The 23,273-nt window shown below is 43.7% G+C and overlaps 3 protein-coding genes across 8 annotated transcripts in view; 1 reads left to right on the forward strand and 2 right to left on the reverse strand.

Annotated features, from left to right (window-relative positions):
• The window catches only part of LOC136679555 (gamma-tubulin complex component 4), an 11,745-nt gene extending 10,743 nt beyond the window's left edge, over nucleotides 1–1,002 (forward strand). For 2 of the 3 annotated variants that reach the window (XM_066658155.1, XM_066658157.1), the window contains 4 exons: nucleotides 24–158; nucleotides 263–379; nucleotides 580–719; nucleotides 791–1,001. In XM_066658155.1, coding sequence (XP_066514252.1) covers nucleotides 24–158; nucleotides 263–379; nucleotides 580–719; nucleotides 791–803 — 405 coding nt within the window. In that variant the 3' untranslated portion in view covers nucleotides 804–1,001. Of the gene's footprint in view, nucleotides 1–23; nucleotides 159–262; nucleotides 380–579; nucleotides 720–790 lie in introns of all 3 variants that reach the window. The other variant, XM_066658156.1, reaches the window with a different exon arrangement.
• Nucleotides 984–23,273, reverse strand: part of LOC136679554 (TP53-binding protein 1-like) — a 27,057-nt gene continuing 4,767 nt past the window's right edge. For 3 of the 4 annotated variants that reach the window (XM_066658153.1, XM_066658151.1, XM_066658152.1), the window contains exons 4-29: nucleotides 23,108–23,189; nucleotides 22,931–22,992; nucleotides 22,566–22,709; nucleotides 21,542–21,596; nucleotides 21,286–21,443; nucleotides 19,900–20,026; nucleotides 19,636–19,730; nucleotides 18,740–18,939; nucleotides 17,005–18,352; nucleotides 16,788–16,904; nucleotides 16,391–16,591; nucleotides 15,400–15,466; nucleotides 14,543–14,626; nucleotides 13,285–13,600; nucleotides 13,123–13,191; nucleotides 12,686–12,835; nucleotides 5,483–5,703; nucleotides 4,675–4,815; nucleotides 3,811–4,199; nucleotides 3,403–3,594; nucleotides 3,111–3,284; nucleotides 2,290–2,478; nucleotides 1,917–2,011; nucleotides 1,627–1,823; nucleotides 1,406–1,542; nucleotides 984–1,292 (exon numbers count right to left, since the gene is read on the reverse strand). In XM_066658153.1, coding sequence (XP_066514250.1) covers nucleotides 1,108–1,292; nucleotides 1,406–1,542; nucleotides 1,627–1,823; nucleotides 1,917–2,011; nucleotides 2,290–2,478; nucleotides 3,111–3,284; nucleotides 3,403–3,594; nucleotides 3,811–4,199; nucleotides 4,675–4,815; nucleotides 5,483–5,703; nucleotides 12,686–12,835; nucleotides 13,123–13,191; nucleotides 13,285–13,600; nucleotides 14,543–14,626; nucleotides 15,400–15,466; nucleotides 16,391–16,591; nucleotides 16,788–16,904; nucleotides 17,005–18,352; nucleotides 18,740–18,939; nucleotides 19,636–19,730; nucleotides 19,900–20,026; nucleotides 21,286–21,443; nucleotides 21,542–21,596; nucleotides 22,566–22,709; nucleotides 22,931–22,992; nucleotides 23,108–23,189 — 5,195 coding nt within the window. In that variant the 3' untranslated portion in view covers nucleotides 984–1,107. The remainder of the gene's footprint in view (nucleotides 1,293–1,405; nucleotides 1,543–1,626; nucleotides 1,824–1,916; nucleotides 2,012–2,289; nucleotides 2,479–3,110; nucleotides 3,285–3,402; nucleotides 3,595–3,810; nucleotides 4,200–4,674; nucleotides 4,816–5,482; nucleotides 5,704–12,685; nucleotides 12,836–13,122; nucleotides 13,192–13,284; nucleotides 13,601–14,542; nucleotides 14,627–15,399; nucleotides 15,467–16,390; nucleotides 16,592–16,787; nucleotides 16,905–17,004; nucleotides 18,353–18,739; nucleotides 18,940–19,635; nucleotides 19,731–19,899; nucleotides 20,027–21,285; nucleotides 21,444–21,541; nucleotides 21,597–22,565; nucleotides 22,710–22,930; nucleotides 22,993–23,107; nucleotides 23,190–23,273) is intronic. The other variant, XM_066658154.1, reaches the window with a different exon arrangement.
• LOC136679556 (piggyBac transposable element-derived protein 4-like) lies at nucleotides 9,016–11,503 on the reverse strand. The gene is made up of 2 exons (XM_066658159.1): nucleotides 11,314–11,503; nucleotides 9,016–11,024 (listed from the first exon to the last, which is right to left on the reverse strand). Exon 2 carries the CDS (start codon nucleotides 10,691–10,693, stop codon nucleotides 9,422–9,424), a length of 1,272 nt encoding a protein of 423 aa, XP_066514256.1. The 5' UTR covers nucleotides 10,694–11,024; nucleotides 11,314–11,503; the 3' UTR covers nucleotides 9,016–9,421.

A 23,273-nucleotide genomic window follows, 5' to 3' on the forward strand; every position in this document is an offset into this window, starting at 1 on the left:
TTGAAAATTGAATTCCGAATCAGGTGGATGTACTGGAGTCCCAGTTCTCCCAGCTCTTGCAGCAGATCAACGCAACTCGAGACTTTGAGAGCATTCGTCTGGCTCACGACCATTTCCTCAGTAATCTCCTAGCTCAGTCCTTCATCCTCCTCAAACCAGTAAGAATAAAAAAAAGACCTCAAAAGTCCAGCTTTAGAAATACTTCTATATTTATGTATGCAGTTCAGTGCGATGTTTTTTTATACCCCCCCCCCCCTCCTAGGTGTTTCACTGTTTGAACGAGATTCTGGATCTCTGTCACAACTTCTGTTCACTTGTGAGTCAGAATCTGGGGCCTCTGGATGAGAGAGGAGCAGCTCAGCTGGACATTATGGTGAAGGTGAGCAGACTAACTTTTAGAGGACAATAAATTTGTGGAACCTTCTCAATTTGAATCATAGTTAAGTGTCTAACCCTTTCTTGGACTTCAACTTTGATGCATTTAAATGATTTGAAAGACTCAAGTTCTTCTGTTAAAAGGTTTACACTCCTCTGGTCTTCACCTGACGCTGTAACAAGTGTTAAACACTTCATTCGCAGGGGTTCAGTCGCCAGTCCTTTCTGCTCTTTAAGATCCTGTCCAGTGTGCGTAACCACCAAATTAATTCAGATCTGGCTCAACTGCTGCTGCGTCTAGATTACAACAAATACTACACACAGTCAGGAGGCACTCTGGGAAGGTAAGGCAAGGCTAAGTGGAAAGAGTGTATTTCATTCGTGTAAATGTTAATGTTTCCCCTTTCTCTTGCAGTTTTGGGCTCTAAGCCTGAAGTAAAGTTAAGCACCACGTAAATCTGCTTTGATACATGAAAGTGTAATATGCAAAAGCTGAAACTGTTCATTTACGGCTTGGCTTCTGTGAGATTTCTGATTGGAACATGTATTATACTTGTAAATACTGTGCATGTATTCCTTCATCACTTGTAAAATAAAACCAGTTGGAAAAAGGACACACTTTATTACTTCATAAAAACAGAGCTTAAAACTATATACAGTAAAAGGCCAGCATGCACTAAAACAGACGAGGACATTTAAAAGACAGAAAAGAAGGGGATGAGTGGACGGTGCTTAAGGAGAGAAGTCGTGACGGTATTCTGGCTGACCGTCAAAGGCCAGACGTTCTCCGCAGATGACGCTCTGAATCAGCCACTCCAGAGACACCACTGCGGTGGAGGCACTGGGGGCAGACTTCAGAATCTCCGGAGGACATGAGTGTGCACACACCACCACATCGAATTTTTCAGCTGGAACATCTGCCAATAAGCACAAAAGACAGATTGAGAACCCAATATCTGTTATTATTTATTTTAGGACACAGACAGAGAGAAACACTCTTCAAGTGTAGGATGAACAATACACCACCTACCGGAACTGTTGCCGTTTGTTTTATGTTGATGGACCTTTGTGCTTCCACACATGGTAAGCATGGATGTCCACAAATCCACACGATCTTCAGAAATCAGCAGGACTTTCAATGCTTTAAAAGGGCTGCAGCGTGGATGCCTGTCAGCAACAGAAACATAATGATGTTTCTACAGAAAGCAGTAGGAAAGCACAGGAAAGTTAATCACAATATTTATTCTTTACCATTCTACCACTCGTTTCTCGGGCCCCAGGCCAGCGGGCAGCAGGTAGTTCCTGTAGTTCATCAGCTTCTTCTCCTGACAGCAGTCTCTTACCCAGACCTGAGAGACACAGGGAACTCCTCCTGCCACGCACAGAAGGTACGTCCTGGTGCGGCAATGCTGGTCCGCTATCAGCAGGCTCTGATACGCTGCTTTACACTGTAAAGAAACACAGCCGTCGTAGTTTTTAAGCTCCTTCATAGGCTGCGGGAATATTTTATAGGAGGTGGTCATTTAAATGAATATTTTTACCTGCTCTTCATTAAACGCGGGCAGAATCATTCCTCCTCCGGCCTCTAGCTGTTGCTGGGTGTAGCCTTTGTTATACGGCGCGGTCGGCACATATTCTAATTATAAAGGAGAAATGCGTTTTAGGCTGAAGTCAGACCATTTAACACAGGGGAAGGTGCTGATAAGTATCACACACAACTGTCCTTCAAGGTTGGTTTCCCAAAGACTGACCCTGTCCTGGACTACATATTCTTTTAAACTGGGAAACCAGGCCAAGCCTCTTTTAATCCCTACTCTGGACTCTCATTTGTATTGATACTGACTGCACGTCACACAAAACATGGAGCCCTTGAAGGGTGTAGAAACAGATGTTATGAGGTCTCCGTCCTCTCACCTTCCTCGTCATCACTGGTCAGCTGGTTGGATTCTCTGTCATTCTCAGAGGACGCAGTCAGCATGAAAACGAACCCCATGAAGAGATCGCTGCTCTCAGGAAGCGGACCATGGGTCACCAGCAGGTCATTAGGGTCAGAGGGCATCTCGGCTCCGCTCCCAGAGGTGTTACACAAAGCAAACCGTGAGCCTGAATGAACGGAGAAACAAGTGAGGACATAATCCAGCTGAGGCTTTAATAAAAAACACAGAAACCATGCTGAATATCAGAGGATGCAGATTATAAGTAACCACCACCATGTGAGGATAACACCAACCACACCTGCCTTACCAAGTGCTCCCAAAAGGTAAACAAATCAGTAACATACCATTATCCATAAGAGAACCAGACCTGCAGCTAATTTTAAGTAAATGAACGTGATTCATACTTTCAATTTCACCATTTACAAAATACAAAACGAGAGGCTGGAGAATACACTGCCCACCGCACATTTTCTCAAACATCGTTCAGGTTCTGGCTATAACACAGCAATTAGAACTTTAATACCCACTTGTAAAACAGCTATTGAATGTCATAATACACAAAAACATTGTACTTTACACAGTGAAACCTACACAAATAACGAACCAGGAGGTACTAAATGATATAACTAGCTCCAAAAACAGTTAATTAAAAAGTATGTTCAGGTTAAAACATTATAAAATTGTTTAAAAAGTCCTGTAAATCATATAAAAGCTCTAAAACATGTTTTTAAACGTCAGACTGATCTCCTGAAAGTCTGCATCATTAATCTCTGTCCCCACGGAGCACGGTCTCTGTACCCCCTCTGGCTCCGCCTCCTCGGCGTCCTCTCTTTGCAGGAGTCTTCTCGTCCTCTGTGGAGCTGCCAAGTTTCCGTTTGCCCGGGGTTCTTGGACTGTTGGTGGCACTGCGAGTGGGAGTTCCTGGGTCAGCCCCATTGCCTCGGCGCCTCCGCTTTCCTTCCACTAGGTTATCTAATTTGAGCAGAATCAGTTAGTATACAATGTTAATACTAATATTTTCCTGTATTAGAGAGTATCCAGTGTCCTCTCTTTAAATGTAGAGCTCTGGAAATGTGTCTGGGTCACTTACCGAGGCTGATATCTGAGGCCATGGTTTGGGGAGTGGAGGGTTCGAAAGGCCCGAGACCAAACTGTTCCCTCAGTCTGTTTCCTTGCTCCATAGTGAGGATCACAGCAGTCCTGCTGTACCATGTACTCTGACCATCCTTCTCCACACAGTACATTAACTCGGAGTCTTGAAACTTATGGCCCTTGACTAGACCTGCGGCACCAACACAACCACAATAATGAACTGTCAAATTAATTCTAATAGAAAAAAAGAAATGACTCAATTTTAAAAATGTTACAGATAATAAAAATACAAAAGCAGCATAAGGAGTCCTGCCCAGGGACACTTATTGATTAACTATGGAGGGGTGATAAACTCTACACCAGCCACTAATGCATATTCACGCCACAGACAATCCCAGCCCGGTACCTGTGTTGAAGAACTCCTCCTCTGTCAATGCCGTGACCTCCGTCTCCATGGGGATGGGGTCACACAGCAGGATGTCCTTGCCCTGAACCTCACACTCCTGGTTGTCATCAAACAGCATTCTGAAGCGGTTCTCCCCCAGGTCTCGAGTAATGGTCCCAGAGTAGAAGAAAGAATTGGATGACCACTTGGCCATCACTCGCAACCCCACGAAACTGCTGCCCCCACTGCTGATCTCCGAGGGAGTGGTGTTGAGGGAGTCCGAGCGGCTCGTGATGCTGCGGGATTGTGGACTTCCCAGGACACGAGGGTTCGAGCGGTGAACGTGCTCCTCCTCGGAAGAGGACACAGCCTGAACATGAGCTCCACCTCTCTGACCCACCCGTCCCCCTCTGAGAGAGACCAGCAGATCAGAATTAGCAAGAAAATGGCAGTGGAAACTGTTAGGAATATAAACTGCCTGTCAATAGTTTGGGGGCAATAAAGGCTAACATTGATAAAACTAGGAGTCATCATTTAGGTTTTAATTGGGGTCATGCAGATTTGTCAAAACGTTTAAAATGTCTTAAAACCTGAAAATTAAGTGTTTGTGTGCTTTTTTTACAACATTTAGTAACCAACTGAAAACTTTGCAGTTGTTTAACTGAAGTAAATAAAGATAAGAAAGTGCCTATTTCAACCCCAAACTGATGACAGGTAGCATACATTTTCCTTTAAAAGAGAGATGCAGGTAAAACAAGTGTCTCTAGTTGTTTTAAATAGAGGGTACTATCTCTATCGTGCAAGAAGGAAAAGATTTTTACTGAGATGATAAGTACGACTGTGACTGTGTTGAGAGTGAGGACCCTGCTGACAGAGCTCCCTCACCTGGGGCTGCGAGAGGGAGGCCGTCCACGCCGACCGTGACCCCGAGGGCTCATAGCGACCAACGGAGACCCCCACGCCACCTGGAGCTCTGACCCCACAGCCGCACTGGCCTTGAGCTGTTGCCTGCCCCCTCTCCTGGGGCTGAGGACACACAAATGTACAGAGAGCGGTCAGAGGACACGCACCCAAGCCAGTGGACAACAGCAGCAGTAGCAGCAGGGGGCCAAGACCATGTGCCACTTAGGTCAATTTGCAAATGTGCGAGTAGATGAGAAAAGGGCACCCACAGACACAGAAGCTTGCGAAAACACAGGGGCGTGCGTTTCATCGTTTACTACTAATAATAATAAAGTGCAGTGATATTGGAATATCATTCATCTCAGTTCATTCTCTGTAACCCGCTTCATCCCGTTCAGGGTGGAGGCGCGTCCAGAACCTGTCCACAATCATTGGACGCAAGACAGGATCCCAGGGCGTCACACACTCAACACTCTGACACCTGTGGACACTTTTGAATAGTCAATCAACCCATCAACGTGTTTTTGAACTGCATCAATCTCTGGGACTGAAAAACCTTAAGCTGCAGAATCCAGTAACAGATACAACAACCACAAATTCACTGTTCCTTCCAAATACCTATTTTTCTGGTCATTCAGAAACCATAATACCCATGACCCCTTTCAGGTCACTTGTCTGTGTTTATGCAAACTTCAGCAGAGAGAGTGAATACTAATCAGGGTGAAGAGTTAATATTAAGGAGAGGTCATGCAGAAGTCAGGAAATGCCAGAAAGCTCCACGAGGGCTCACCTGCCAAATTTGGCTCCGCGGCTGGAAGGAATGACAAAGTCAGGAATCCTGCCAGAGCCCAGGGCTGCGCTGCTGGTCCCGCTAGAGCTGTGGTGGGACGAGGCTTTAGATGAGAGTGAGCTGATGTCTGCCAGGTCTCCTGAGGTCAGAGAGCTTATTGTTCGGGATGGGGAGATGTCACTGTCCACAACACAGCGATCCACTACCGGCTCCTCGGATTCCTGACAAAAGAAATTAGCAACAATACCGGATTGCAATAGATCATTTCTTAATCCCTATTGCAATTAAAAAGCCCATGGTGATGTGTCAATAGCCCTTTATAAAGTCACACAATAATTTGTGAATCTGTGTACACGTGACCTCATTTAAAGAATAATGCTGTGCTTGGTGAGTACATAAAGACCGTATATTTGTTTCTATAAAAAAGGTCTCAGTAAACAAGGAATGTCCCTGGATGTTCAAAATAGGTCTAAAAGTAGTCTGTCCGTCAAGGACATATTTTAAACATTAATGGACGTCCAAAATCCATCTTAATAAGTTAGTTAAGTGGTGACCAATCGATAACGTCAGTGGACGTCCAAAATGCGTTTTATACAAGTACTTTATTTCGGGACCAATTAATAATGTCAATGGACGTTCAAAATACATCTAATAGTCATCTTTTCAATGTCTGTGTTTGGACGTATTTTCAACTTTCATTTTCAATCTTAAGAGAACGTTGATCAGATGGCAGTCATTACGTTATTTCAACGTTGAATCAACGGCTAAATGTTTACTGGGGTGTGTTCCATCATTTTTAAAAACTGATATCCACTGCCTGGCCAGAAAAAAAACAGGTCATTTAACTAAGCAAATAGGTAAGAGCCTCCCACTGTATAAATACTGCATGGGTGATTGTGTTTCAGCTGGCAACAAGTTATTAACCCTAACTGATGCAGTGCGTAGCTTTTAATTTTTTAAACAACGATGTCGAGAGACACATCCTGTGGTCGTGGAAAAAATGTTAATCTGTTTCAGAAGGGTGATATTATTGGCATACATCAAGCAGAGGAAACATCTAAGGAGATTGCTGAAATAAATAAAATTAAGAAATGTTCAACGCATTAGTAAAAAGTGGAAGGACAGTGGGGAAACATCTTCGAGGAAGGAATATGGTCAGAAAAATTAAATAAAAAGATCATGATCGGCGATCTCTTAAACATTAGGTGAAATCAAATTGTAGAAAAAACAACAACAGTAGAACTAACTCAGGGATATATTTAAAGTGAAAGTAAATGCATTTCCACATGCACAATGCGAAAGGAACTCAAGGGATTGGGAATAAACAGCTGTGTAGCTTTAAGAGAACCACTTATCAGTGAGGCTAACCAGCAAAAAGGCTACAATTTGTAAACAAGTATAAAGATTGGACTCTGCAGTCATGGAAGACGGTGATGTGGTCTGATGAGTCCTGATTTACCCTGTCCCAGAGTGATGGGTGCCCCGAGGAAGCCTGTGGGGACAGTGCTATTATCTGGGGTTGCTGCAGTTGGTCAGGTCTAGGTTCAGGAACGTTATGTGCCCAAAGATAGAGGTCAGCTGACTACCTGAATATACTGAACAACCAGGTTATTCCAGGTAACTCCAATGGATTTTTTCTTCACTGATGGCATGGGCATATTCTAAGATGACAATGGCTGGATTCATTGGGCTCAAATTGTGAAAGAGTGGTTCAGAGAGCATGAGACATCATGTTAACACATAGATTGGCCACCAAAGGGTCCAGACCTGAACCCCATTGAGAATCTTTGGGATGAACTGGAGAAGCACCGGTCCAAATCTCCCATCATCAATACAAGATTAATGCAACACGGGACAGAAATAAATGTTGTGACATTGCAGAAGCTTGTGGAAACAATGCCACAGTGAATGCATGCTATAATCAAAGCTAATGGTTGTCCAACTAAATATTAGCGTGTGCAATGTTTTTTTTTTTTTTTGGCCAGGCAGTGCATTTTAGTTACAACCCATTCTGATCCAATTTCATGAACAAAATGTTGAAATGCATGTTACAAAATGGTACAAAGTACCACTGTGCACAAGAGGGAGTAATGAAATTATTTAACCCTCTGGAGACTGAGGCCTTTCAGCCATGTCTGAGGTAATCTGCCTCGCCTTGACATTTTTACAAATTTCACCCAACTAAAAATGTTTGTTCCCAAAAAGCTACACATTCAGCACAAACACAGCAACAATAATGAGAGAGATGTATGTATGGCATTCATCGGTTTTATTTATTTTTTTAACTCTAAACATGGACTTCCCAAAAATATTACACTGATACATAGTTCAAATGTTCAATGTGTTTTTTCACTGTTAGTTCAGCTGTATTTCACAGAGATAACCTAAGGTGGCGCTATTACACCATCTGTTGGTAGTTGATAAACTGGCTCTTGAACCAAAAAAGTTTGTTCCCAGCTGGAACCAAAGAACAGTAGGTTCTTCAGCACGAACTGTGGCTGAATAATAGGAAATAAGACAGGAACAGAATCTGTTTGTGTGTGTTTCTGGGGATGTGTTTGGCACGACACCATGCACGTTGGCCAGAGCCTCAGCAGGACGCTTGGAACTCAGCAACATTTACACAGGTATTATATCTCATAGAGAGGGGAGGACTGCTGAATTTGACTTATTTCACATGAATCTATGCCTGAAATATTGTAAAAGGAAGTGTTGGATGTGGTGTTTGTGTTTATAAAACTCCATAGAGCTGCGCACAACCACATTAAACTTCACATGCTTTAACCTGTTGTTACACTGATTAAATAAGTAACTGTAATTCTTAAAATCAACAAAATGTTCTTTCTCCTTTTCAGTGGTAGATCGTCTAGTATTTATTTTTAAATAAAATGAACAACAATGATTGTTATATTTTATGAACAAAACTTTGTGCTCCTTTTACATTTCTGCATTTATTAGTCCTGCCCTCCATATTTTCTGTACATCATGTAATGAAAACCACATTTAAACAAAGACATTGATATGAAGCACCAAAGCTTCTCCAGCCCTTTCAATGACAAGGGTATGTATTTTGGGCTTTCCTGTTTTTGAAATACCAGAAACACCTGGTAATACAATATCAGAAACGTATTAGGGCTAATTGCGGTCCGGCAAAACTAGGCTTGCCTAGTTTCTCTTTGCTCTTGTTTCTAAATACATGTGGCTTACACACTGACTATTCATGAGATAGGTGTGAAAACACAGGTGAGAAATCCCCTCCCTGCTGTCTAATTGTGCTTTTCCACCGCATGGGTCCAGCTCTACCTGACTCCACTCGGTTTTCTTAAAGATTGTCGCTTTTCCACTAGCACAGCTCCCCTGTGAAATTGAACCGGTGACGTCGGCAATAAAGTCAGGCACCGTTTACTCATTGTGTATTCACATACCGTTTTTGTTTTTTGGACTGAACCTGGCTCTGCGCCCCAGTTCCCACAGATCGGTTTTTCCTGTTGCATGTTCATCTTCCTCTGTAACTTGAGATTTTACAAGCAGCATGTTTGTGTTAAATTTGAATGAGCTCTACCCAATCTGCGCTGTGCAGTGGTTACACGATTTAGTACCTACTTGGCACGGTTGGAACCGGTGCAAGCAGGGACTGGCCAGTAGAAAAGCAAAAGAGCCGAGCTAAGTCGTGTAGGTTCCATGCAGTGGAATAGTTTCAAAAGATAATGACCCATTAGCAACCCCGCCCCTATCAGTTTAGAATGTGTAAGAAGAGATAAGAGGCCATAAAAGATTTTTTTTAGTTTATTGAAAAACAAATGGGTACAAGAGCATGCAATAAATGGGTAAAATATCAAAAAGTTCTTCACTGAGCCCAGCACGAGTATCTATACCACCCCCTGCACCACTAGCTCTTCACTGGGGTCATCAGGTAGGCATGAATATTCAAAATAATTGTCAGTCCTGTTCATGATGCCAATCTTTAAAACAGTTTCTGTCTGGTTGTAGACAAAGGAAGACATCACACTTTTCACACTTCCAAGGGGTTTTTATCGTCTTTCCCCTACGCACCCTGCAATGCGTACAGGTCCTGCGGCCAATAGAGGCCTTCAAACTCTTGTCAGTGACCATATCAGCTCCAGGCACTGGCATATGAACACCACCGGATTTCTTCACAGGGCTCTTCTGCGTCACAACACACAGCTGAGCAGCCAGCTCCTCCATGAAAGCCTTGTGGGTCATGCTGTCCTGTTTCAACAGTTCTTTGTGGAGAATGTAGGCATTGGTCGCAGCAATGTCCAAGAAGTGCAGAAAGAGTTTCCTGTACCACTTCAACGATTTGTGCTGCGTCGTGTAGTACTGGATCAGTTGGTCGGACAAATCCACACCTCCCATGTGCTTGTTGTATTGCATGACCGGTGATGGGCACGGAAAGGATTCTGTGGTCCAAACCCCCTGTTCGGATTTCACTCTTCTCTGTACCACATCCCCAGTGAAGGCTGAATGAATGGTGGAGCAGACAGACACCTCCCGCGTATCCATCCACTTCACAAAGAGAAGAGGGCCATCTCTAATCCAGCGGATTGATCCTCTAGGCGAATTCTTTGTCAGGGCATTGATAGTACTGCTTGGGCATTCCTTCCTGGCCTCTCTGTATGTTCCACAAGCACCAAACCTGGAAGCCAACAAGTCCTTGAAAAGCTTTGGGCTTGTGTAGAAGTTGTCCATGTACACATGATACCCTGACCCCAAATACCTTCGGTCAATCAGGGACATGACAGCATCATAAGAGAGTCCTTGGCCTGTGGCAAACTCGTTCTTTCCAGTGTACACCGAAAAGTCAACAGTGTACCCATTGCTGGAGTCTGCAAGCACAAACAACTTGAAACCCCACTTGGTTGGTTTGGCTTTCATGTACTGCGTCATGCTAGTATGTACTCTGCAAGGTACCATACGTTCATCCACAGCAAGATTCCTGCGTGGATGGAAGAAAGACTTGCAGGCGTCCTGAACTGTGTGCATCAAAGGTTTGATCCGGAACAGCTTGTCATGCTCTGGTGTTCCCTTCTTGGCGTCATTCAGCCTGTCCTCATCTGGGTCACTCATGTGTATGTTCCATGAGATTGACCGGTATCTGTCTCTTGACATCACTTGAGGTGGGAAAAGGATGGAAAAGATGCTGTTTTTCCGCCAGTAGTCACTGATGTGATCCAACTTGATCATGGCCATGTAGAAGGTCAGTCCAATGTGCTTGTAAAATTCATCAACTCCAACATCCGTCCATTTGTATTTTGCACCTCTGGCTTTGGTCTTGGCGGCCTGCTTGTTGGTGTTCCTGCAGAGGGTTTTCACAGCATCTTCTGTAATGAACAGCTTAAAGAGCTCAAGGGGAGTGTGTCTTTCCCCTGGGCACAGCTGCACACCAGGTTCCCTTGCCGGTAAAAAACGCAGTGTTGGTGGAGTGGTATCAACACTAGTTTCTGTCCTCCATGACGGTTGTTGCAGAATTAGCTGACAGCGTGCTTTTTTCCGTACAGGCGAGACAAGAGTCTCAAATTTTCTGTAAAATAATAAAGAGTATAAGCGTCAGCAGCAACGACACGTTTTAATGTATTTCAGACTGCTATGGAGCAACCAAGTCATAAATATGAGGTTCAGTGGTTGAAAGCAGCAGAGAGCATCCAAACTTTACTACAAGCCATTGAGCTCCGTGCCTCTGCACAATTCCAAAACATTTACCGTCATCTTCACATATTCCCTCGCTGGAATATACTACTGATCTACCTAGCGCAGAAAATAATCAGCACCAAACATGCTGCAGAAAAATTCGCCAAACATATTTCACTTACTCATCCCAGTCTTCTTTGGGATCAAGACGTTGCTCAAAATGAAGCCATTCCTCGTCACTGTCTTCGCTGCTTTCATCTGAGGAACTGCAGTCTTCTTCACTCTTCACGGCACGGCTCTCCGGGATCTGCTGCAAGGTATCGGCAGCTGAAAAGCGTGACTGCCATCTTGAAGCCCCACGCTTAGTGTGAAATCACAGCCATGTGCTTCTGTTTATATGACTAAATTGTGTGTTGTGTTGCAGTCGTAATCCTCCAATAAGAGCGCCCAGATTATGAATGGGTGGGCCATCAAAGCTCGCGCTGTAACTCTCAGACGGAAACGTGCCTCTTGGTACTTATCTTTCCAGAACAAGTGAAAAAACATTTCCTTTCAACCTCTATATACAGGAGGTCCTCTGGTTACGTCAGTCCCGAGTTACGATGTTTCGTGGTTACGACACATCTCCCATTTACTGTATAAAGCCTTGTTTCGACTTAAGTGGTTTTGCATCGTAAACGTCGTAACGCGAACTTCGTGTTTGGTGTGTGCGGCGCGGCGGAAGAATACACGGTTACGCGGCTCGGGACCGAGGAGGATAGGTGTTAGGATAGGATAAGTGCTTACAGTATGTTATTTACGTACAGTATGTACGTATGTTCCGACTTACACCGAAAATCGGTTTACGACGCGACGTAGGAACGGATTAACGTCGTAAGTCGAGGACCCCCCTGCATTTGAAAAATAGACCCTTTAAGGTTTAGGTGCTATGTTTATTATGTTTCTAGGACAAAAATTCAATGAGTTGCGCAAGTGTTTTGTTGCAAGTTCTGATTTATCCGGGCAGAGGGTTAAAATAAAGTTAGGGCTGGACAATAATTCAATATCAGTATATACCGCAATATAAAATGTTTCGATAACAATGATATAATATTCTTTAATATTTCAGTATACATTATTTACTTTTAATTAATTATTTATTATTCAGGGTGCTGCTGTCAGTTCATGGCACTCACATTTAAAGCGAGTTTAAAAATATTAATGTTTACAAATTCTGAAGGTGGTGTAATGTTTCTTATTTGTTTTGGCAGTTTTTCAGTGGATTTTTTTTATTGTTCATATCAGTATCGGAAATATATCTTATCAACAGAAATTAAGAAAGGTATCGTGATATAAATATTGGCCATATCGTCCAGTCATATATAACCATGTCATACAACTAACCTTACAACAGATTTAATACAGTGTATAAGAATGTTACAATATAACGTTCTCAGACACAACCTGTCCAAATTAACCCTTTCTAAAATGTGCTAAATACAGACCTTAACTCAGTTATGTCTCCCCTCTCAAAACTCTACTGAATGTCTGAAGCATGCTGCATATGTTCCTTACCTCAACAACCTTGCGGCCCACCTCCTTGCCATCTTCATAGTATACATCAGTGATAACGCGGGTGACGGTCGTGCGCACCTCTTGAATGGTGCGGACATGTCTGTGGTGAGAAGGTCCTGTCTGAGAACGGGTCGGAGTGACTGACTCTACCTTTAAAAGAGAAACAGTAGACACTAGTGTCACACCATACACTGTAGTTCAAGTACTAGGACCATTTTAAAATGCTTACTTTGTGGATTAAAGTAATTAAAAATACATAACCTTGCGTTGACTCCATTTTCCCGCCTATGACAGGTTAATTGTTAATATTTGTGTGGGTTTAGGTAGCAAAAATAGCATGTAAGTACTATTATCATCATTATCTTTCACATCTCTAAAGTAAGCAGTGGAGAGGAAACCTAAGTCTTTATTCAGTGATGTATCAAGGCCTCTCTTACCCCTCCTGACAGTCCTCGCGGTCCAGGAGCATCGATGCTAGTCTGCTGGGACACAGCTTTCTTTTTGGCCTAAAAGCGAGAACAGCAAACCTGAAGTATACAATTCATCATTTCTTCCCTCATAAAGATTCAGAACCTTTACTTTGCCTTGAAATATCTTACTTTGCTGGGAGGGCTGGGTGTTGCTGTAAAGTCAAAGCTGGTTTGCTGAGATACAGCCTTTTGGCGTGTAGGTGTTCTGGGCTGCACCTGTCCGGAAGTGCTGGGGGTCTCCTGCTCGTTTATCACAAGGGGTTGCACTTCGGTCAGAGGGGTTGTGGGAGTGCTCAGAGCTGCTGTGCCGTTGGGGTGAGATGGCTGGTGAGCAGCCTCACAGAGTCCCTCTGTACCATTACGCACTGCCTCCAGGGGGCGCTTTGGAGAACATTCAGGGTCCACACTGCTGCTTGGGATACTGTGGACAGTCTGACTCTGACATCTAGTGGACAGAGAAGTAAGAGAGAGAGGGGGAGGGGGGGGGGGACAAAAAGCAAGGTCAGATATTTGAAAACAGTTTGTAAAGAAAATAAAACAGATTACTGTCATTAAGTACAGGATATATAGGTTATATACCATATACCATGGTTTAAAAAAGTCATCTCTTTAAAAAAAATAAAATCAATGAAGGGTTTGCAGGCTTTTCCTTTTGCCTAAAACATGAGCAGTGCATCGGAGAAAGCCTTGAAGGAGACCTTACTATAAAAGCTTTATATCAGCCTATAATAAGCTGCATGGCTCCCCCCTTCCCATTCTCTCAGTGGGCTGCTGGCTCTGACCCAGAATAGCCCCCTGATGAGCACCTTTGGTGGTGGAAGTAGGGCACACTACTACTCTGCACAAGCAAACAGGTCACCAGCAAACCCACTTAAAGCCTTCCCAAAATACCTTCTACTGAGGGAGCTTTATTTATAGCTTTAAAAAACCCTTTCAAGGTCAGGCACATTTGAGGAAATCTGTAAGTAGCTCTGTAGATTTTTATGTTAAAGCATAAATGCACAGAAGCAATATCCACAAATTATTTACATTTCCCAGTTAATGCAGTCTCTTCAACTGACACTACACAGCAAAAAAGGCCATTATTTATTGTTTTTTTGATGATTTTAAAAGAGAGAGAGAGAGAGAGAAAGAAAGAGAGAAAGAGAGAGAGAGAGAGAAAGAAAGAGAGAAAGAGAGAGAGAGAGAAAGAAAGAGAGAGAAGCTGGCAAATGGTCGTGTACAAAATTATTATTAACTGAAGTCCTGATAAAAGCAACCACCAAGTAGAATAAATATAAAACATCAATAAATTCTGTCATAAATGTGAAATGTGACCATTGCACCGTGCTCTCAGTAGTGATGCTATAAAGGATCTGTACTGAGATTTCTTAAATAAGATAAGCACCTGATGGGGAGATCGCTGGACTCTTCCTCCTCTGTTTGCCTCTGTCTGTTAACCTCTCGCACTCTGCTGAAGACAGTTGGACTACTGTATACACACACAAAAAAATAAAATAAATAAATAAATATACAATCCCCCCCCAATTATTTCCAACCAACAGTGTCCTGTGCCCGCTGACGAAGCACTAACACAAACTGTGCAGCATCAGGTGAGCTTCTGTCTCTGAATTTACCTGTAAAATGTGGACCATGAGTTTAGAAGTTTCCAAAGGAGTGCACAGCGAGTGAACAGTGTTCACAACTCAAGCAGCACTGCTGTGTCTGATCCACTCGTACCAATGCAGCGCATACTAACACTCCACAATCATGTCAGGGTCACTCCAGCACTGAGAATGATCCACCATCCAAACCATAACTACACTGTGGTGGCATTGTGTGGGGTCTTCACCATAAAATAACAGGGTGAAATAGGGGCAAAGGATGCTGAGCAACAGATGGACAACCGTCTGTATTTTCAGAACTAAAACTGCACCTACATGGTCAGTGGAGTTCATAAACTGGACAGTACGTGTCGAAATGAGGTGGTAAAAATTACGGCTGATTGGTGAACGTGTGTGTGTGTGTGTGTGCGCGTTCAATGCTCACAAGTACAATACCAATATATTTAATAAGTCAACATTTTTCCTTTTTAAAATTTTGACTCTGAGGCAAGAATGTCACTGCAGTAATGAGCTGCTCTTTATTTCAGGAATGAGCTAAAGCTGCGATGAATCAGCAGCTGTGAGAGAGCGGAGTAAAAAGGGACTAAGAGCCCACACTCACACAAATGAGCTTTCTTGCATAGCAACCAATCCACGTTACCTGGATACAGCCTTGGCAACAGTGGTAGCCTTGGAGACAGAGCTTTCCTCGCCTGATAATGGTGGTTCTGAAGAGGCATTAAAAAAAAATATTAGAGCAGAAAGCGCTCATCAGTCATTAACTACACTTTCAGAGAAACAACAAAAGGATCATTAGGAAAATAAAATTTACACCATTACTGTGAAATGCATGTCTCATTTTTACAGAAAATAACCGAAAATGGCTCATGTCCTTCTTATGTTGTTTCATACTGGCAGGAAAAAGATTCAATGAGGGGGGGGAAACAAAACATAGAAGAATATGAGAGAGGGAGATCATGAAAAGAGATTCGAGGGATATACATGGGAGAGAGAGAGAGGAAACCATGTGAGGGTGTACACTGGAACAAAATGAGGGAGTGTAAACAAAGATATAGGAAGAAAAACAAAGAGGGAGAGAGACACAGAGCTAAAGCTAGAAGAGAGAAATAATTCAGGATTGAAATGGACAAGGGTAATTGGGGACAAAGGTGAAAAAAACAGTAAGAACGAGAGAGAGAGAGAGAGACTGTGTGAGAGAACGAGTGAGAGAGACAGAGAGACAGACAGACTGTGTGTGTGTGTGTGTGTGTGTGTAAGGGAAATGGCAAGACAGCAAGAGAGAGACTGTGTGAGTGTGTAAAAGAGAGAGAGACAGACAGCAAGAGAGAGCGTGTGAGAGAGCCTGTGTGTATAAGAGAGAGAGAGAGAGACAGAGAGCAAGAGAGAGAGAGAGAGCGCACGCGCGCGAGAGAGAGAGAGACTGTGAGAGCGAGAGCCTGAGAATGTGTGTGTGTGTAAGAGAGACAGAGACTCTGTGTGTGAAAGTGAGAGAGAGAGAGAGACTGAGAGACAGAGTGAGCCGGAGACTGTGTGTGTGTGTGAGAGAGAGAGAGCCTGAGACTGTGTGTGTGTGTGAGAGAGAGAATAAAATAAAATAAAAAAAAAAAGGACAGAAGAGAGTAATCTCTTACTCTGTAGGCTAAAGTGGTCCGATCCAGAGCTGCCCTCCTCCGCAGGGCTAATCACCTTCATCCTGAGACTCAGTTTCCCATCACCCACCTCGGAAGCCGGCTCCTCTCCCTCTCTGCTGTCCTCCACAGAGATCTTGCTGTCCGCCATCGTAGTCTCCCTGGTAACGTCGCTCTCCGACGGCTCGTGGAAAGAACTCATTTCTGCAAAATTATGAATAAATAAATAAAGAAATAAAAAAAAAAATCAACAGCCAGGAATAGAGAAGTGAGGCTGGAGGCTAAAGGAGGGGGCATGTGTGTGTGTGTGTGTGCGCATGTGTGAGGGTACACTGTATTCCTTTGCCTTCTCTTACATTAGCAGGCTGATATCAGAACACTGTACAACAAGTATGCCCACCAATAGGAGTGCTGTGGAGTGGTGTGTTTTTCAGCTGTCTGATGTGCGGGGGAGTGGTGTTCACAGCAGCCCTGATCAGCTCCCCCTCTCTGGGCAGTGTGAAGTGGAACGGAATATCTGCAAAAGAAAAAGTAACCCAATATGCCAGGCTGGTTACCAGAAACCCATTATGCAACAGTTGAGATAATAGGTCATTCATTTCGACCTCTAATCCTACCTCCAGAACTGTCACTCAGGCTTTTGTTGGCCGCATTGTCCATATCCGGACCCTGCGACCCTCCGCTCGGTCTGGCATCAGTGGTCTTAGTGTCCTGCTGTCCAGATATCTGGTCTGAAGTGCCTGGCTGCGAGCTGGTGACCTTGACGCCAGACTCAAATTTCTCTTTCGGGGAGCCTCTCACAGGTTGAGAGGCACTTTTAAACGGATGCGACCTGTCTTTAATCTCCTGAGAAACTCTCGGGCTTTCCTCCACTACCATGATGCTGATGCTTTCGTCACATTTGCTCGCCGTAGGTTCCTCCTCCATAGGCTCTGGAGAGCAAACCTGGCTTTGCGAAAGCGCCAGCCCGAGGAAGGAACCTTCTGTCTTACTGGTGCTTTGAATCTCACCTTCATCCATCTTCTGATCCTCCTCATCAGCTACATCTTCAGCTTCCCTATTAGTGTCACGCTTGTGGCTTTGAGACGTGGGCTGGCTGAGCCTTTGCTCGTTTTCGGTGTTCTTAATGCTGTCAACCTTGTGTTTCGGGCTCAGATTTTGTTCGTTTTCCCTTTTCCTAATACTTTCAAGGTCAAGGCTCTGAGATAATGGCTGGCTATGCCTTTGCTGGCTGGAGACTCCTTGTTCTCCTTCATTTGCAGCATCCTTAACAGAAGAGATTACAGACTGAGACAGGGACTGTGATGGCACACTTAAAGCAGCAGAGATAGTTGGTGCTCCAGCTGGTGCTACACTCTGTGAACAGCTGTCGGCAGTCAGGCTTTTACCTAATGTCTCTTTACCCATCTGCTGGGACAGCGGGGTGTTGGGAATGAACTGAGCCTCCTTAGACTGCGGAGAGTCCGCCACATTGTTGCTTACATTCAAATTCTGTTCATTTGGAGAATGTAAGAGGGGCTTTTGCAAAGAAGGGTTTCCCTCATTTTGTTCACTTAAAGTCTGTGTACTTTTAAGGTCAACCCCCTGGGAAACCTGTTGTGAACCAGCAATTTTATTAAGGCCCAAGTCCGTATCAACCTTTCCTGCCTTCTCATTGGAGGGAGCCGGGCCAGTCTCGCTCTTACGTGCTCCAAAACTCCCTTCGGCTTCCTCAATCTGTGTGGCCTGACTGTCATCTTCAACTATGAACATTTGAGTCTTCTTTTCAAAAACACAATTTTCGCTGTTATCAAGCCCCAACTGGAAAGACGCAGCCACCTCTGAAGGCTGGCTCTCAGAAGGATTTTTTGGAGCCACATCTAGTGATGTAGATGTGCTTTCTTTCTGTAGTTCTTTCCTCTTAGACGTATCTGGACCCTCACTGCAGTCCTTAGACTCTAGGCTTGGAGTGGGGACGAAAACATCCTGTTTTGAATTAAAAGAGAAAAAAGGTGTGTTAGCAGGTAGAAGTGATTACAATAATAACCCAAGTAAATCTTGCAATTATTTTAGCGATTAGTGTTTGAATAAAATCATAACTACAAACATACACATTTATGAGCTCCTGTTGGTGTGGGTTTCCTCTCTTCAGTGATGTACATAATAGCAATTGAACACTAATAGCTTCTACTAGCTACTAGTGAAATTACATTTCAGATCCACTCCAGATTGCAACAAAACCAGCAAACTGATTACTAGGATCACTATAAAAGTAACTAATTTATGTATTATTTAAATCTGTAACATCTCAACCTTGTGAACAATCATCAAACTAAGAATAAAAGGAAAGAAGGAAATGTAAAAAAGTCTCACATGTGAAAACTCAGGCTGTGATGGCAAAGAAAGACTCTTCTCCAAAGTAAAACCGGGGGAATTCTGTGAAACAGGGGTTGAAGCTGTGGGCTTGGAGACAGGGTCTGTGTCCATTGGTTCTTCTTCCTTCCTTTGTGCCTGGTCCTCTGGGGGGCCCGAGGTGTCCATTGGGGATTCTGCAGCCTCATTACAATCTGAATCTGAGGATCAAGGAGAGCAGTTGTGGTGCTTTTCCACTGCATGGAACATACACGACTCTGCACTGCTCTTTTGCTTTTCCACTGGCCAAATCGGGGACCGGGTACTTTTTCAGTCCCTGCTCACGCCTGATTCAAAACGTGCCGAGCAGGTACTAAACCGTGACATGTTAACCCTACAGAACACCGACTGGCCCGAGAGATGTGCATCACCATGAAATGCAGAGCTCATTCAAGTCCAGCTTGTAAAATCTCTTAAGTTACAGCAGCTTTCACATTTATTTTTATCAGACTAACAATGGCAGCTTGTAACTTTACACTGAGGTGTTTTAAAGAAGTTTAAATGCTCCTTGGGCCGATGGCCCAATTTCCAGCGAATGCTAAATGTGCCACAAGGAAAACTGATCTGTGAGAACTAGGTCTCTGAGCCATATTCAGTCCTAAAAGCAATACATTAATACACAATGAGTAAACAGCACCTAAATTTACCACCTTCATTGTTGTGGATTTTAAAGCCTGCGAGACGATGTTTTACGACGTCACAGTTCCATTTCGTAGGGTAGCTGCGCTAGTGGAAAAGTGGCAAGCTTTAAGCGAGCCGAGCCGTGCCGAGTCAAGTGGAGCCGGACTCATGCAGTGGAAAGGCACCATTAGAGCACTGGCTTTCCGAAAATCTATTTACATATCTAGGAGTGGTACCTTGCTCATTGTCCTGTTCCGTGGGTGAGTTGGGGACAATGATGGGTGTTTGATTTAAATTGTCCTGGGTGGCTGCTACAAAGTCAACAGACTGCCTGTTGGAACAGAACAATAAACATTAGAGGCTGTTGTCCCCAAATCAGGATTTAATTTTACAGAAATCAGTAATCTAATAGTGACTGGAAGCTAGCATCCACAGATTTGCATGAAGTCATTTGCATCAGAGTGAAGAGTTTGTGTTCAATTTGTTTTCAGGCATCTTACTGTGAAAGGCTTTCCTGCACCAGAGTTCCCTGACCGGACAGATGGAGCAGACGGAGACTATGAGCAGGTGTGGACGTTGGTTGCTGCTGATTTTCTGGCTCCTTCACTGTGCTGTCCACATTAGAGCCTGGGCAGGAAAAATACAATTAATATTAGTTAGCCACAACACACACACACACACACAAGTATGGAGCAGTCAGGACTAAAATGAGGACAAGTTTAAAAGTAAACCCAATAAGTCTACAATCACTAACATAGGCACATTATCACTGGCAAAATTCCCATTTAACCCAATGAGAATATTTGTACACATCAAAATACCAAAAATATACACACACACACACACACACACAGACTAGGTTCATTCATTATCTGTAAGCGCTTATGCGGTGCACATTGGGCACAAATCAGGAAAAAACCCTGGAGGGGGCGCCAGTCCTTCACAGGGAAACACACACACACTCACACCAACTGACACGTTTTTTGAGTTGCCAACCCACCTACCAACGTGTTTTTCCTCACAGACAGTCACCCGGAGGAAACCCACGCAGACACAGGGAGAAAACACCACACTCCTCACAGACAGTCACCCGGAGGAAACCCACGCAGACACAAGGAGAACACACCACACTCCTCACAGACAGTCACCCGGAGGAAACCCACGCAGACACAGGCAGAACACACCACACTCCTCACAGACAGTCACCCGGAGGAAACCCACGCAGACACAGGCAGAACACACCACACTCCTCACAGACAGTCACCAGGAGGAAACCCACACAGACACAAGGAGAACACACCACACTCCTCACAGACAGTCACCCGGAGGAAACCCACGCAGACACAGGGAGAACACACCACACTCCTAACAGATAGTCACCCAGAGTGGGAATCGATCCCACAACCTCCAGGTCCCTGGAGCTGTGTGACTGTGACACCTACCTGCTGCACCCTTTATACACTAGGTTATGGAGCTCAAAAATTATGCACCTAATCAAAAGTGCTACCACAATAACTGATTAACCAGTAATACAAATTTTGACATCATACCAACTACAGTGCATCCACAATACAAAACAAAATACACACTGTGACCTTAAAATATTGACATATGTGGTGCAAACCATAAATAAATATGACTGGAAGTTAATAATACTTATGTTTAATGCTTGTATTTAGACTTCCAAGAAGTGTACTACACTTTCCAGTGAATGGTCAATGCTCTGTAAACCCTGTCCAACACAGCAACAGCTGCTTTGAAAGAGCACATTTGTGGACAGAGCATGGACAGGTTAATTTCATTACAACATATTGACCAGTAGATTGAGTCAGTAGTAAGGTACCACGTTCTATAAGAAGTTGAGAGCCGATCCAAGCCATTCTTACCATTCTTTTCTCCATCAAACAGATCATCCTGAGAGGAAATGACCTCTTCATCTTCAGCCTCTATAGACTCAGTGGCCTGAGAGTGCAGAATGGCCCGGACACTCAGCTGCCTGCCCTCTTTCCTCTGAGGATCTGGGCTGCTGGAGCTCACCTCTGCCCTAAAGTGAGACGGAGGATTTTACATGACACATAGGACAGGTTAGACATAAAAACTAAAACAAACTAAATGATGTTATGCCTTAAAAGGACATCATACCTCCTAGATACGCCATCCTGGACCTCTGATGGCCTGAAGGAACTTTTAAGTCCAGCTGAAGACAACAGAAAGGTTATTACACTTAAATGTTGGTGATTGTATCACATTTTATTTATTCATTCATTCATTATCTGTAACCCTTATCCAATTCAGGGTCGCGGTGGGTCCAGAGCCTACCTGGAATCATTGGGCGCAAGGCGGGAATACACCCTGGAGGGGGCGCCAGTCCCTCAAAGGGCAACACAGACATTCACTCACACACTCACACCTACGGACACTTTTTGAGTCGCCAATCCACCTACCAACGTGTGTTTTTGGACTGTGGGAGGAAACCGGAGCACCCGGAGGAAACCCACACAGACACAGGGAGAACACACCACACTCCTCACAGACAGTCACCCGGAGGAAACCCACACAGACACAGGGAGAACACACCACACTCCTCACAGACAGTCACCCGGAGGAAACCCACGCAGACACAGGGAGAACACACCAACTCCTCACAGACAGTCACCCGGAGGAAACCCACGCAGACACAGAGAGAACACACCACACTCCTCACAGACAGTCACCCGGAGCGGGAAACATTTTATTTAATATTATTTAATTTGATAATTTGCTTGTGATGCTATATGAATGTAAATTTAGAGCTCTGAACACCTTCTGCATATAATTATCTGCATTATTTTGTCATTTTTCTTAATCTTCTTGTGTTTTATCATTTGTTTGATGTCCAGTTATGTTTGTACAGTTCAATGCAACAAGGACAACTACGTTTCCTTTTACATGACCTTTCTGTAACCTGTCCACAGCCCCTAAAATTTCTGGTTTTGTTAATGTTCCTTTTTGATTGGTTTCCTCTGTGTTGTGACCCATTCAAAAGCAGTCCAAGCAAAAAAAACACTCCTCGGGGGGAGTGAGTATTACATTTCAAAATAGTGGCAATATTTATATATCACATGAAATTCTTGAGGCCAATTTTACACTGTATGTGCTCTTTAAAAGCACTGGAATTATGATTTACTTTGAGGAGTTGCTTTCTGGCTCTCTGTTGGCAGGAGGTTGGCAGGTGTACCCTCCACTTCATCACCACTGTCTCTGTTTTGTGCTTCGTCGAACACACCCTGACTCTCTGACAGCTCCAAGAGACCAAACTGCGACATGCCCTCTAAGAAAATAGAAATAAATACAGGGCATTGCTCAGAACATTTAAATACAAAACACTGCAAAAAATACATTCAAATACAGAAGCGCTTCTCAAACATCCTTCAGGTGTGTGTTTCACAAAGCAGGATTTTACAGTTCAGATGTAAACACAAAGATAGTTCATTCCAAGGGGAAAAGATGCTTGGTCAGTCCTCAACTTAAAAGATACATTTCTTGCCTCACCTTCTGTTTGAGCACAATGGGTAGTGGAGTCAGCTCCCGCTTCCATGTCGTCTTGGTCACGTCTAAAAAGGAAAAAAACAATACATTTTTGCATTGGATTAGAAGGGAGCTTTTAAATTGCCTGCCCAAACATTATGGGTATAGCCACACTGTTACCCGTTACAACTGTTTAAATACCTTTTGGACTTGGAATAAGAACAAACTTCAAACACTTGACTTTGCTCTGCAGCTGTTGAGCTCTGATTGGGCTGTGAATTTTCTAAAACATACAAAAACCTGTTGACATTTTTAGATCACTGGAATTATAATTAGCATCATAGATTACAGAACGTATAAACACAAT

This window comes from Hoplias malabaricus, chromosome Y, assembly GCF_029633855.1.
Source record: "Hoplias malabaricus isolate fHopMal1 chromosome Y, fHopMal1.hap1, whole genome shotgun sequence".
NCBI classification, from domain to species: Eukaryota; Metazoa; Chordata; class Actinopteri; order Characiformes; family Erythrinidae; genus Hoplias; species Hoplias malabaricus.